This window comes from Artibeus jamaicensis, unplaced genomic scaffold (assembly GCF_021234435.1).
Source record: "Artibeus jamaicensis isolate MK-2021 breed Jamaican fruit bat unplaced genomic scaffold, CSHL_Jam_final contig_685, whole genome shotgun sequence".
Taxonomy (NCBI): Eukaryota; Metazoa; Chordata; class Mammalia; order Chiroptera; family Phyllostomidae; genus Artibeus; species Artibeus jamaicensis.
The window spans coordinates 13,118,831-13,133,809 of NW_026521924.1; the positions used below are offsets into that span (position 1 = coordinate 13,118,831).

The 14,979-nt window shown below is 45.9% G+C and overlaps 1 protein-coding gene across 1 annotated transcript in view; it reads right to left on the bottom strand.

Moving 5' to 3' along the window:
* Window positions 1-9,473: 9,473 nt before the first annotated feature.
* TMC2 (transmembrane channel like 2) overlaps window positions 9,474-14,979 on the bottom strand; it is a 56,292-nt gene continuing 50,786 nt past the window's right edge. Inside the window, exons 18-20 of the mRNA XM_053671247.1 lie at window positions 13,794-13,872; window positions 12,812-12,929; window positions 9,474-9,691 (exon numbers count right to left, since the gene is read on the bottom strand). Coding sequence (XP_053527222.1) covers window positions 9,474-9,691; window positions 12,812-12,929; window positions 13,794-13,872 — 415 coding nt within the window. The remainder of the gene's footprint in view (window positions 9,692-12,811; window positions 12,930-13,793; window positions 13,873-14,979) is intronic.

Below are 14,979 nucleotides of genomic sequence, written 5' to 3' on the forward strand. Positions count from 1 at the left end.
GCAGACCTTTTCCGGTCTCTGCAGCGGCGCCAACCCGCTCGGTTGCCGGTACGCGCGGGCTGGGGCCGAGTCCTACTGGCAGCGGGATGGTTTGGGGAAAATGCTTTTCTGAGAAATAGTTCAGGTCTTCATGTCCTCATTATATAAGTTACGGGCCAGAGAGTTGGGTGAAAACCGGCCGGGAGGTCCTGCACGGGCTGAGGTGACCACCCCCAAGCCGGGAATGGGTGTCCAGCTCGCTTCCTGCAGCGCGGGTGACGTCGGGCTAGTGCATTTCTACCCCCGCCCCTAGGACCCCTCCGTCCCCGCCTCCCACTAGGGGCGGACCCTCCCTGGAATCCGGGCTCGCGCGTCTTTTCGTCTTCTCCACTAAGGAAGCGTGGCCTGGAGCGTGCTGGCGCAGACCTTGAGGAAACGGCACTCCTGGTGGATGGTTCTGTGCTTTCAAATTGTATTTTATGTGTCTCCTTTCCTAAAATGAGGGTGGCAGGCGATAAAGTAGGAAAGAAAGACGACCCCACCTTTTCCTGGGTAGCGTGCTCCCTCCCCTTGAGCTCCTTTTGCGGGAACACGTGTTGCTTGCCTTGTTGAAGGGCCCTTCGATATTAACCCCCTAGTTAGCTCCGAGGGAACAGGAGCTGCCGCCACCTGTGCCACGAGGGTGGCTTTTGGACACTCAGGCGACTTTTGAGTTAGTTTTGCTTTAGTAGTTGATATTAAGACTTGGTTATCCTAAAGTAACATATATGCCAGTAAATTTTTAAAAAGTAGTTTTAAGGTTTTTTTTTAAAGTAACGTTTAATATATTTTATTTTCTTAAGCAGTTCTGTTACTTGACAAAATCCAAGTACTGAGTTCACTCCTAAAGCCTATTATATTAAACTTAAAAATATGGTTGGTAAGTCTTAAAATTTCATAATCTCAGTATTGCTTGTGAACGTTTTGTTCCGTATATCCACTTACAGTCACGAGTCTAAATTAGTTATACCATTTCATATTTTAAAATAGAATTGCAAAGTTAATAATGTTAAGTTCTCTTAAACGTTAAAAATACCAGATTAAATAGATGGTTTTCAAAATGTAATGGAGAATATTAATGCTATGATTTTGATTGAGTTCATTACTTTAATACTAAATTCTAACTATTCCCAGGGTTACAGGTTCTTATCTGCTAAGGTTAGGGATTTTCTTTTTTTTTTGGAATTTCCCAATTAAAATTTTTATTTATTTTAATTTTTTATTTTTAATATATTTTTTATTTTATTGATTATGCCATTACATTTGTTCTGTTTCCCCCTTCATTCCCCTCCACCCTGCATACCCTTCCCCCACCATTAGTTCATGAACACGTGTCTCAAGTTCTTTAGATTCTGTATTTCCCCTACTATTCTTACCCTCCCCCCTGTCTATTTTCTGTTTACTGTCTATGCTACTTTTCTGTACCTTCTCCCCCTACTCCTCTGTTGCTAACCCTCCACGTGATCTTCATTTCTATGGTTCACTCCTGATCTAGCTGTCCTCTTAATTTGCTTTTGTTTTAGGTGTGGTTGTTAATAATTGTGAGTTTGCTGTCCTTTCAGTTCATCTTTTTTATCTTCTTTTTCTTAGGCAAGTCCCTTTAACACTTCATATAATAAGGGCTTGGTGATGATGAACTCCTTGAACTTGACCTTATCTGAGAAGCACTTTATCTGTCCTTCCATTCTAAATGAAAGCTTTGCTGGATAGAGCAGTCTTGGTTGTAGGTCTTTGGATTTCATGACTTGGAATACTTCTTTCCAGCCCCTTCTTGCCTGTAAGGTCTCTTTTGAGAAATCAGCTGACAGTCTGATGGGAACTCCTTTGTAGGTGACTGTCCCCTTATCTCTTGCTGCTTCTAGGATTCTCTCCTTCATTTTAATCTTGGCTAATGTAGTGATAATGTGCCTTGGTGTGTTCCTTCTTGGGTCCAACTTCTTTGGGCTTCCTGGATTTCCTGGAAGTCTATTTACTTTGCCAGAATGGGGAAGTTCTCCTTTATTACTTGTTCAAATAAGGTTTCCACTCGTGGCTGTTCCTCTTCCCCTTCTGGTACCCCTATAATTTGGGTGTTGGAATGTTTAAAGATGTCCTGAAGGTTCCTAAGCCTCTCCTCATTTTTTTAAATTCTTTTTTTCCTTCCTTCTGATCTGCTCCATTGATTTGATTCCCAGTTTCATTTCCATTCCTGTGCATTTCCATTCATTTCAACTAGTTTGACCTTCATATGTTCCTCTAATTTATGACTAAAATCAACCAGGTCTGTGAGCATCCTGATCACCAGTGTTTTGAACTGTGCATCTGAAACTTTGGCTATTTCTTCATTGTTTAGATTTATCGGCTCTGGGGCTCTGAGTTCTGGGGTTCTTGGGCCATGTTTTGATCTGTCTGCGCCTGTTACGCATGAGGAGAGGCACCTTAGGTGTTCACCAGGGCGGGGCCACCCAGGTGGCTGGTTTGTGATGCTGTATGTGGGGGCGGAGTCAGAGAAGGAGCAATGGTGGTCCTCTCCGCTCGCCACCCGCCTATTTATCTGAGTGCAAATGTGCGAGTCTGCTGCCGGGGCCTGTGTGGTGTGTCTCAATACTGTCTCTTCAATGATTTATCTGCATGCAAATGAGCGACTGTAGATAGCCAGCCGAGCTGCCCGTAGCTACCCCGCACCTGGGATCCACGCCCTCGGCGCACAGGTAGCCAACCGGGTCGGGGGATCTTTTTTGCTCGACCCGCTCCGCTGCTGGCTTCGCCCCTCTCACTGGTTTAGCTGAGCATTTTGTTGTTTTCAGACTTCATATTGTTCGATTTTTTTGTGGTTTGGTTGCATTGATAGTTGTTAAAACTTTGTTATTTTTAGATTTGGTTGTGCGAGGAAGCAGTGTTTCCACCTACGCCTCCGTCTTGGTGGAAGTCCTCAGAATTTCCCCGGGATTTTCAAAGAAGTCAGAATCCATGAATGGATTGCAGAATTAGTTCAGAAATAGGATGAAAGAGAATAGGAAATAATAGTATGTCACATAGAGTTAGGAATAATCATCTGTAAAACTTGTCTCAGCTAAATATACATGTTACGCTTATATGTTTATATATGTAACATGTAGAAGTACATGTATACACACATATATGTGTATATATATTGATTTGTTTATGTGCATTACATACAAAAAGCCTGACAGTTACTGAGCTAAAAGCTACCCACGGTCATATTTTGGACAGATAAATCTGCACCTGAGTCTAAGAGCATGTGAGCCAGGAGCATGATGTCCTAGGGTAGGAGAAGATGGACGTCTCAGCTCAAGCAGAACTACAGTCATCTCTCGGTACTCATTGGCTTCAGAACTTGTCAAACCCTGTACTCATCACATTTTGACAAGAAAAAAATGTTTTAGCACTCAGCACTTGTTCAAGATTCATTGCACTTGCTAAAATTTGTATGAGTCACAGCACAAGAGAAAATGCTTCATTGTTTGGTACTGGTTGGTTTTGATACTTGTCACAAGTTGTGGAACGAATTAATGATGACAGGTACTGATGTACCACTGTGATTTGCTCTTCTCTCACCTTTTGTTCCGTTCTGGCACTTGAAATGCCATCCACATTTGGGAGGGCCAGATCACCAGATCAGTGCCTGTAGCATGCCAGGTATCTTTCTAGATGCAGGATACAGTAGTAAGCAAACCAAGTCAGTGCCATCATGGAGTTTACATTCTATGGGGAGACTGAAAATCAAGTAAATATGTTGATAAGTATTAAGGAATATTGCATTGTTTTGTAGAGGCCCTTGGGGAAGAGGTAACATTTGGGCAGAGATCTTAAGTAAGGGAGTAAGCAATGCCGAAATCTGGGAGAAAAATAAAAACATAACCCTTGACCTCCGACTTCAGAGACTTTATATGGGAGAATGCACACAACCGAGTGCCGAAATGCAGCAGTATAGGAGACTGGCCAGGAGACTGTTTGGAGGGGCCAGTGCTCCTGAGGAAGGGCTTTTAGGTATATTTATTTGTCCATTTATTGATTTTAGAGAGAGAGAGAGACATTGATGTGCTGTTTCACTTACTTATGCATTCATTGGTTGATTACTGTATGGGCTCTGATTGAGGATTGAACCTGCAGCCTTGGCATATTGGGATGTCTTCAACTCTAACCAACTGAGCCGTCTGGCCAGGGCTTTAGGTATTTATAGAAGAATGTTTAGGTCCTTAAGAGGTGAAGAAGGGAGAGCGGAAGCAAAGGCTTGAAACGGGAGAAGAACCTGCTAGAGGTGTAAGTTTCGTCCTGGGCAGTAGTTAGACAAAGACTGAAGGATCTAGCATACAGGTGGCAAACAAGGGCCGCGGGCTGAATCCGGCCCTCCGCCTTGTTTCTACCCACTGGCAGCGCTGAGCTCCTTTCCCCTAGTTAATGAGTAGTTACATTTATACAGTCCTAAAATTACATTTGGCCCTTTGAAGGCAACCATGAGGCTGATGTGGCCCCTGGTGAAAATGAGTTTGACACCCCTCATAGCATGTAAAATCTAAAGCCTTGAATGAAGTTTGGGGTGAATGGCTTGGTTTAATGGAGACTTCACCACACAGTGTTTGATTAGAGATTAATTTAGAGGGGATGTGAAAGACAGATTTCCCAAAAGTTCCAGCTGAGAAAATGCCCTTCATGGGTAGCAGGTCTGAGGGGGAGCTGTGAGTTTCCCCAGTGCAGTCCAGTCTCAAGCTTTAAAGCCATGTGGCATCTGGGGTCTTTTCTTTGGGGAAATAGGACTGTCACCCATTGGGAAGGACTATACACTGTAACATCTATAACCCTTTTATGTAGCCCAGTCTATAGCTCACTGTCATTTTGGTGTAAATTAACCCAGAGTTTTTATTCTGGGAAATGCTAATGGAGACCTCTGGAAATGGAATGTGCTAGTTATATGCTACATAAGGACTAACCTCATACATGAGGGTAGTATACCATATAGCCTAGGTGTGTAGTAGGCTGTGCCACCTATGTTTGTGTTAAATATGCTTTGTGATGTTCGCACAGTGACGAAATTGCCTAGTGATGCATTTCTCAGAACTATCCTGGAGGCAAAATCAGCATGATGGTGTTTCAATTCCACTGTCTAGGAGAGCTTCAGGAAAGGACATTGCATGAAACAACCACAAGATGGCAGCACTTACACTCATTTCTCAAATGAGAAACCCCGTTAACGTCGAAAGGCTTCTAGCAATTTAAATGTGGAAAGAAACCCTGCAGAAGTCTTTGGTAAAGAGTTGCCCACATACGCAACATTTCTTTCCATAGGCACAGAAGAATGAAAAGCGTCTGAGGAAGACCAGCTATCCCAGAGTTTCTTGTCTTTTTGGGTGCAGCTTCTGAGGCCTAGAATTGATTAGAATTACAGGGTAAAAGTTTTGTTTAGTGAATGGTGTTTGTGTTCATAACCTGAGCCTGAAGATATTTCATCTTAGCCATAGCTGTGATAATATCTGTTATTTATTGATCAGTTGGCTTAATGCTTTGCACTTACTCTTACATGTGTCAGCTTGTTGAATCTTCGTAACAGAATTTGGGTTTATGTTGCCCATTTTCCAGGCATACTTTGGTGATGGAGATATCTGTACACACCTTCTGTGCCCCAGCCATGATCCTGGGTCTTTCTTTACATGTTTCAAATTAACACTTCATTGAGGAATAAATTATCTGGCATATTGCTGTGGAGAGCTGTCTTTAGCAGAAATCATCGGCATTGGAAAACAGGCCCAGCTCACAAAATTGGGTGGTGCTCATGCACCTGGTGACTTGGCTCTAGACAGTTGCATTTCAGTTTTGCTATCCTAGGAACCAAAAGGGGTAAAGAGCCCGCTTGCCCGAGTCTCAGATTTTGAAGGCATACATGGGGTTAGATATTTATTTGATAATCTCTTGTCTTCTGTCTGGAGGGTTTAGTCCATTAGTGTTTATTTTCATTTCTAATATGTTTTATTTTTATCCTCTTACATGCTATTTGGTGTGATTTTTTTGTCAGTGTTTCTTTGCCTCCTCCACCCTCTTTCTTGGAAGCACTATTAATCTAAGATCACTTGGAAATTTTCCAGTTGAGTTTTTCAGGGCACACAGTTGTTATAGGAATTTAGATTCTCTGTGTGAGAACTGCCTTGTGGATACAAATTCTCAAGTTCTCAAGGGAGCATTTTTTTCCTCCACTTCTGCGAGATCAAGAGAGAAAAATGTTCCTTTCTTCATGGCGGGCTTATTTCTTATTGCCCCTTACAGAGCCTGAGGAGCTTTGGTGCCCCATCTCTGGGTGGAGTTCTGCAGAGCATGCTGGGAATGACTTTACTGAACTGAGGATCACCAGTATAGTGAATGCTGTTGGTGCCCCTCCCAGGTCCCCTTAGTGGTTGGTACATTACTCCCCAGTTTCAGTGAGTGTGCAAGTCAAGGGCAGTCAGGTGTCCACCTTGATCTTCACCAAAAATGTGTTCCTACTTAACGTGATTCTGTGTGAAATGGAGCTCTCCATGGACCTTGAGCATGCAGATCATTAGAAATGAAAGGGTCTGTCTGCAAAAACAGCTTCTGACACATTTCATTGTCTTTCATTTCTCCCCAGTAAGGAATACACAGACAGACTAGGCTCATATCAGGCAGACACCAGTTACAATTCCCTGGATAAATTGTTAAGCAGACTTTCTAATTCAAATCACTCTCAGGTGATCTGAAGAAAGAGAAAAGGAGGAGGGAGAGAGTAAAGAAAGGGAAAAGGAAGCAAGGAAAGAAGGAAGGGGGTCTTCATGCCTGATGGTCCCTGGACAGGTCGAATAGTGAGGTTTTAAGATAGAATGAGCTGGAAGTCAGACCCAGGAATGCAGATTATAACAGTCTTTAGGTGGTTGTCTAGTAACACGTCCCAGCTGTAAAGCCACACCCCATCAACACCCTCCTTCCTTACCTGTGCTGCCGCCTTCTGCCCATCTCCCCAGCTCACCGGAGGTTCCCTGTTGCTCGAGGGTCCTGAGAGCCACCAGTATCTAGTCCTCTGACGGGTATCTTTCAAAAAAAGCTTTAGTTTTCTCCATAGAGTTCTTGTAACTTTGAATTAGGAAACCTCCTATTAATATATGTCCCAAAATTTTTGGTAACTGCTCCCTTCAAGAGACCCAGCTCATCATCTCCCCTTTGACTGTGGGCTAGACTTAATGACTCAGTGCTAATGAGTAGGAAGTGGTAGAATCGATGGGGTAACTTCTGAGCCTAGGTCACAGAAGGTGTTGAACTGTGGCTTCCCCCATGCTCGCTCTTGGATTACTTGCTCTGGGGAAAACCAGCTGCTATATTGTGAGGATACCCCATCAGCCCTGTGAAGAGGTCTGCGTGGGGAGTAATCAAAGTTTCCTGTTAATAGCCAGCAAGGACCCAAAGCCGTTTGCCAATGGCTACGTGTGCACGCCATCTTTTGAACAGATCTGCGGCCGCAGTCAAGTCTTCCAGTGGCTGCAGCCCTGCCTGAGGTCTTGACCACAGTATCCAGAACCGCAGCTGCTCAGTGAAGCCATTCCCAAATTATTTTTAAAATTTTATTTTTTAGTTACACTTGACATTCAATATTATTTTATATTAGTTTCAGATGTACAGCATAGTGGTTAGACAATTACATCATTTATGAAGGAATCCCCCCAGTAATTCAAGTATTCAACGGAAAACCTACATTGTTATTACAATATTATTGACTATCAGTCCCAAATTTTTGATCCACAGAAACGGTACAAGATAATAAATGTTTATTGTTTTGAGCTGTTAGATTTTGGGAACAATTTGTCGTGCAGCAGTAGACAGTGGAGATCCCCTCACATCACCACAGGGTAACTTGTTTTTGTTTATTGTGGTGTTTAGGGACGTCCAGAGCCACCAGAAGCCTGACGGTGATCGCTAGGAGGCTCATGACAAAGGCCTCTCCTGTTCCCTTCCCCAGGGACTGGCATGATCCCCAGACAGGATGACTTGAAGGCCAGGTCCAGTGTGGTGGCCATCGTTGGGTCTCCCAGTCCTGGTTGGTTGGGTTAGATCCTATGGATTCTTGTGTCAAGGTCTCAGGTAGGCTAGTTCGGAACCAGGGCATGCCCTTCAGAAGAAAGCATATGATGCACAAACATTTTTGGATTTGGGGATTGGGTCTTGCTTCCATGGAGATAAGCCATCAGCCATATCTTATTTAGCCTTGCCTGGAGATGCACTGGGGTGAAATAATTTATAATTTCTCCTGGTTATGTGTCCCCATTCCCACTCCACCCCGGGTTGTGTGTGAGGTTTTGGAGCTAGGTTGGGAAGGGAAGGAATTGGGAGGGAAGTTGGAAATTACTTTAATCGCATAGCTTATGAAATCTCTAAAATCTCCACCAGAACTTGGCTGACTTTCAGGGTGTGGGGGAGTCTCCTGAGAACCCCTAGGGACATGATTGGGTGGTGGCTGAGGGAAAGGACTTCTTTTAGAATTCTCAGACATGGAGTGAGGCGGTCCCTTCAGCCTGAAGCCACATGCCCACCTGGGCCTGGGAGCGCCAGGCAGAAGAAGAGGAGGGAACTGCCTGCAAGACACCTGGGCCATTGAAAAGTATTGGACCGTGATGGTGCTGCACCTTTGCCCTTGCTGGCAAGGCCTTCCCGCTGGGCCTTCTCCTGGCTCGTGCTGCCAGTGACAGTAGGTGGATCATCAGAGTCAGGGCTCGGCATCGTGCCCTTTGCGAGCCTCCTCAAAGAAATCATCTCCAGCTTCTCTTATACAATAAGCAGGCCATCAAATTCCTTTTAGAAATTGATGCATGAAAAATACTTTTCTGCCCTGCGCAGCCTTCAATCAGATAAGAAGGGCTGTGTTGCTCACTCCTCCGTGCCTTGCTGCTAGGAGGCTCCAGTGCATTTTGGGTGCTTACTGGCCTCAGTTCTCCTCAGACTGGGCTCTGGGTCATCATCTTCTCACCATGGCTGGACTTTGGTTCATTTGGTTCTATTTTCATTGGCTTCTTGTACCTTTTATTTTATCTGTCTTACCTGCTTCAGACAGAGGTGATGGTCAGGAATATGGACCCCTCTGCACCCTCCTCCCCATTGGTGGAACTGGCAGAAACCTATGTTCCAACACAGGTGCCATGAAGAAAGTCTAGGATGGTGGTCACAGCCCTGCCCTCTCCTCCCAAAGTCTGGAACCAAGGGAAACCACCATGAGCGCAAGATCCAGAGCTGCCTGAACCAAGATACTGGAAGGACAGTTACGGGGAGGCAGGAGGCTCAGCTCCCCTAAGGGCAGATGAAGCCATTGTCCTCCAGTTTTGGGAGCCAACAGGGGCCTGAGACTAAGTAATTCAAGGCCCCACATTTAGTTGGAGGAGAGAGAACACCAATTTGGGTGGGTGTGTGAGCTGGTGGGGGCTCAAGATTCAGCCCCAGGACAGGGCTCCTGTGAGTCTGAGCTGTCAGTGGGGAGGTTTCTGAGCACCCTTTTTAGAGGCTGACCTCCCAGGGTGAGTCTGAGGCCGGGCTTGGCCAGCATCTTGTCTGAGGCTGGGAGGCCGAGACACAGGGAGGTGGCCGGAGGCAGGCAGTGTGGTCCCACGGGCAGAACTGGAGGTCCCAGGGTCCTGTGCCTTCCTGTCCAGGGTCTGGCTTTGGCTGGCAGAGTGAGGTGTGGTGCCTGAAAAGAGAACCAACACAAGAATGAGGGCATGAGAGATTTTGCTACCGTTTTTTTGGTATTGAATTGGAACCCTCTGGAGCTGTCCTGTTCTCTGTAGATTTCAGTCCTCTTTGGTGATTTGAGAAAGGTCAGCTCAGCCCTCTGGGGGCACCTTGGCCTAGTCTTTGCATGAACAAATCTGCTGGAGGAATATGGTCTGCTGGCTGGAGAACTCGATTTTGAATGCCGACCCTGGGCTAGACTCTGACCTGGGTTTTCTTGAGTGTACAGTTGGGACAACAATAACAACAGCCTCACAGGTGTATGACAGAAGCGGTTGTATAAACTGGAATCAAATCCAGTTTCCAGCTCAGCCCTTGTGCTTGTTTCCTTCTTTTCCCTTAACTCCAAGTTAGGGGCAATTACTGGCTCATTCTTCACCAAACCCAGTTTCTGGGACACAAAAATGGACTAAATTTCCATGATGGATGGGGGTGGCCTGTGACCGAAGTCCAGGCTTTGATGTGCACCCCTTCCAGGTGTGTCTTCTAGGCTTCTCCCCTTGTACCGACTTGACACAGGCAGAGTCACAGGATGGGAGGAGCCAGGGTCTCTGCATCCGAACTTGGGAAGAAGGTGGCCATCAGGTGGAAACACCCAGTTTGGACGTGGTGCTGAGTGAGAAGTACACTTTTACTGTGTTTGAGCCATTAGTGTTTGCTACAGCAGCTGAGACCATTCCAGTGAATACTTCGAGAAAAGCAGCTGAGTGAGGGCGGCAGTGAGGCTATTGGAATTCCCAGACTAAAGGCTGACCGTATTCCTAAGCTCCAATGGATAGGTTCAGATAACATTTTCATTAAAAAAAAAAAAAAAAAAAAGTCAGGACCTGGCTGGTGTAGCTTCAGTGGATTGAGAGCAGGCCTGTAAATCAAAGGGTTGCTGGTTCAATTCCCAGTCAGGACACATGCCTGGGTTGTGGGCCAGGTTCCCAGTAGGGGGTGCTTGAGAGGCAACCACACAGTGATGTTTCCTCTTTCTCCTTCCCTTTGCCTCTCTAAAAATAAAATCTTTTTAAAAAATCAAATTCTGCAGCAGTGATTTAATCAATATAAAATTGAAAGGGCAAAAAATAAACAAAAACAAAATAAAACTCATAGGCAACAGTATGGTGATTACCAGAGGAAAATGGGGGTGAGGGGAGGCGAGAGAGGCCAGAGTGGGGATAAATGGCATTGGAAAGAGACATGATTTGGGGCGATGAACACGATACAATATACAGATGATGTGTTATGGTTATACACCTGAAACCTATGTACTTTTATTAACCAATGTAACCCAGATAAATTTAATAAAAATAAAACTTGAAGAAGGGCAAACTTTAAAACAGCAGCCAGTACTGAAGGGATGGTAAAGGAGTGGGTATGGTGGGCGGGCACGTTGATATTCTGGGGACTTGAATTGGCCACTGTCGAACCAGTGTCAAGTTTCTTGGTTTCTCATGGACAGCATTTTGTACACTTATTTTTTTCCTTCCATGCTTAAGTCCATCAGTGTACAAATACACATGCTTCATTTTTTGTTTTGTTGGTGATATTATGACATAGTATCACATTTATTCCATTTCTTAACTTATGTGGAAAAATTAGGGGATTTCAAGTATTTTCCCCAGCTTCACAAGAATGAGGTGCCAGCCAGGCACTCTTCTGCCTTTTGTCTCAGAACCATCCTGTGCGGCCATGATGGACTGGCAGCTGACCTTACTGACAAGGTCTGCAGCTTCGCAACGTCTTCCACTGATGCGGGAGGACTCACCAGGGGTGGGTTCTATGCTGACACAGACTTCTCGTCCTCCTTTTCCAACATCCACTCGTTTACTTGTTACAGGTCACTAATCAACAGTAGCTTGTTACCATTTCAGCACCAACACTGGGCACTAGAATACTCATGCCAGCTCTCATACCCACAGAACGTGTGCTAGGGAAGCACACGGGCGCCCTGTTTCTCCTGACCCGTTTCCATAGCCACTCCCTTTACTCGTGGGTCTGGAGAACGGAAAATAAACTGATGGAGGATTTTCATCTTGCAGGGAAACACCACTATGTGCCTATGTTCTTGTTTCTTTTTCTCATAGTCACGCCTGTGTGTTCTAAACGCATGAAATAAATTATCATTTCTGCACTAAAAATTATAACCCCTAAACTACCGATCATTTCTTGTGCCCCTTACTCAATTCTCACACCAAAGGCCAAAATCCTGGCATACTGGCCCTGCTTAATTTCACAACAGGGACAGTCTTTGGAAAACAGGATCACCTCAGAGATGGGCTTTTCCAGTTGGACCTCTCCTTGTTCCCAAGGTGGAAATGCTTTCTGATTAGTTCCTTCTGAAGCTCTGTGACACTTTCTTAGGACCGAATGTGGCCATTTCTCATCCTTTTATTGTAACTATTCTAGTGCTTTTCTTTTAAAGAAAATACAAACATAGCAGCTGCTGGATGCAAATCTCTCTATTCCTCCTGAAGAAATTGCTCAAAACAACCTAAACACGGACACTTTCCCTAGCCCCAGGCTGCTGCGACCCATGTCAGTGGGCACCGAGCATCTTGAAGGGGTGCAGAGGGACACCAGTAGTGCTCCCATGTTGGGTTAAGTCGCCGGACATCAAGAGGATATGACATGGGGACTAACAGATTCAGGAGAGAAGCTGAAGAAGACAAAAATCATTTCTGAAACAACTACATTGTGAGGAACACAGAGAGGAAAAGTCACCCCAGAAGATGTCACCGGAGCCTGGGAGGATAGAAATGAGTCTGACAACCCTGCAAGACAAGCGGTGCTACTTCCCCATTTCAGAGAGACACCTGCCCCTCCTACCAGCTCCCCTTCCTTGGCCAGCCTTTCTCTGCACCCGGAGTTCTGTGAAGCACTTTTCTTTAACACGTGCTCTGTCTCATTTTCACCACCGTATGAGGTCAGCACTGTAATTTATCCGTATTTTCACTGGCCCAACTTCACACGGCTAGTGATCGTCCAAATTCTGATTTCAATCCCAGATCTGTCTGGTTTCACAACACGCGCTCTTTACTCCTTTCCATGTGGCCTTGTAAAAAGTAACCAACCGTGAAACACATCTTACCTGCTTTGGTGAGTTGGAGCTGGGTGGCATTTTTGGAGCTGTCTTTAGCTGTGTCCGCTGAATCTCTGGCTGTGGCCCTGCCTTTGACAGATTTGTGGCTCTTCTCAACCTCACGGAGCTGCAGGGAAAAAAAAAAAACTCATGGTTGATCTTAGCCAGGGAAACGGGAGTTTGTGTCTCGGGGCCCAGGATGGTGAACTCCACGGGGCGAGGATTCAATCTTCAGTTCTTGGGAACCACCTTAAATTGCCTTATTCGTCCTCAATGACTGGCTGCGAGGTCAGCGGAGACTTGTGTTGCAGGAGCGGCAGGCCAGGGGAGGATGGAAGCCCTCCAATCCTCTAGTTCAGTGGTTTTCTTTATGGGGGTGGGGGGGCGGCAGGAGCCCAGTAAGATTAAGGAAGTGGGGATAGGGAGGAGAACCCCCTGTGAGGCAGATGAGATTAGTTCCACCGGAGGCAGAGGGGAATTGAGAACATGGCTTAGAGAGGGTGGGGGGTGGGGGCTGGGAGAGTGTACAAGGGAGGTCAGAGGTCAGCCAACGTTGAGAGACTCTGCCGGTGTGTGGAGGGAACTTAGAAAAACTCTTAGCCCATGAGTCACAGGCAGCATGTGGTTTTGACCACACCGTTTTCTTCATTATTTATAGTAGTATTTTTAATCTCTAGGAGTTACTGTGTGTACTGATTTTATTATGTACTAACCTTGGTTGCATCCACTGAAATTCACCTGTTCTTCAGCAACCTCTCAACATTTAAATAATTATTGTTATATATAAACAAACATCTGCAGAATATAAATGCATGTTGAATCTCACAGGCTTCTGCCTGTCACACAGATATTTTGGGCTTTGGTTTAGAAGAAAGCCATTTAGAGTATACAACTGGGTTCACAGAGCAAATCAGTAAAAAACAAAAACATGACTTCATTTTTACCTTCCAGAATGAAACGTGTGGCAGAAGGAAACTTGGGACAGACTCACCGCTTGGATTTTCTTCCTTAGCTGGGTGTTAGCTCGGGAAAGGCTTTTGGAAACTGAGTTCAGGTAGTAGATGGCCAGGCTGTAAGACAAGAGTGTGTTCCTGTGGTATCACTATCCTGGAAAGTGGCAAGAGCTGGATGCCTGTCTGGAAAATCAGGGCAGGCTTCCTGGAATAGGTGTCAAGGCTTTGCCTCTGGGCAGGGTGGAGGGGGGTCCTACCATCCTCAGTAACCCCCTTAACATGGAAAAAGGGTCTCCTGGACATCCTTGCTCTCTCTCTATTTGATGGAACATGGAAATGACCTACACATTTCTACCTTTAGAGTGCTCAGTAGAAGCTGGCTAAAGGTATCATCCCTCTTTTGGGAAATCTGAAAAGGTGGGGGAGGAGCAGGGTGCCCTGTCTGCAGAAGAAGCTACTGATTCTTCTGGGTACCTGCCCTACGCCAGGCTCTGTGCTGTGCGTGCCCCACCGCCACGTCTCACTGGTTTTGGCAAAACTCCACAAGGCAGAAAGGATGACTCTCAGCTTTACAGAGGATCCTGGAACTCAGAGAGGTTAAGTACTTTGCCCAAGGTCAGCACATCAATTAGTACTCCTCAGAGCCCACATTTGAAGCCACAGCTCTTTCCACAATCTTCAAGTACAGAGACAGGCAGAGCTGCTAGGTACCTGCTCCAAGTTTGCCCAGAAATCCAAATGTAGACGCCCTGGTAGGCCCGGTGCAGGGTGCACTGACGGGAATGTGTGTCCTGGGCTGCAGGTTCTCAGCCCCCAGCCCCACTGGCTGACTGCAGGACTCGGTGTCCCTGGAGGCTGCAGCCTGGGCTTCCCTTTCACAGGACCTGCTGGGGGCTGTGACCTGGACTGTACCCCCTGAGAACAGAGGGAGCCCCTGGGTTGGATGCTCAGCCAGCCTGTTGCCTGGGAGCTTTTTAGGTTCATCCTAATTGTCAGTTTCTCCACGCATTTCAAGCCTTAGCTACTCCATCTTGGGTCTTCTGAACCTTCCCCTCAGGGCAGGGCCACATGTAGCCACTTTGTAGAGTCTGCAACCAGCTCCTCTCCATGCAGAGAAGAGGATCCACGTTGCCTTCAGAGCAGAATGTACGTGTAGGTGGAGGGCTGTCCTGTGAGCCTCCCGAAGCAAAGGGGAGAGGGGAGGGCGGGTAAGGGACCACTGTC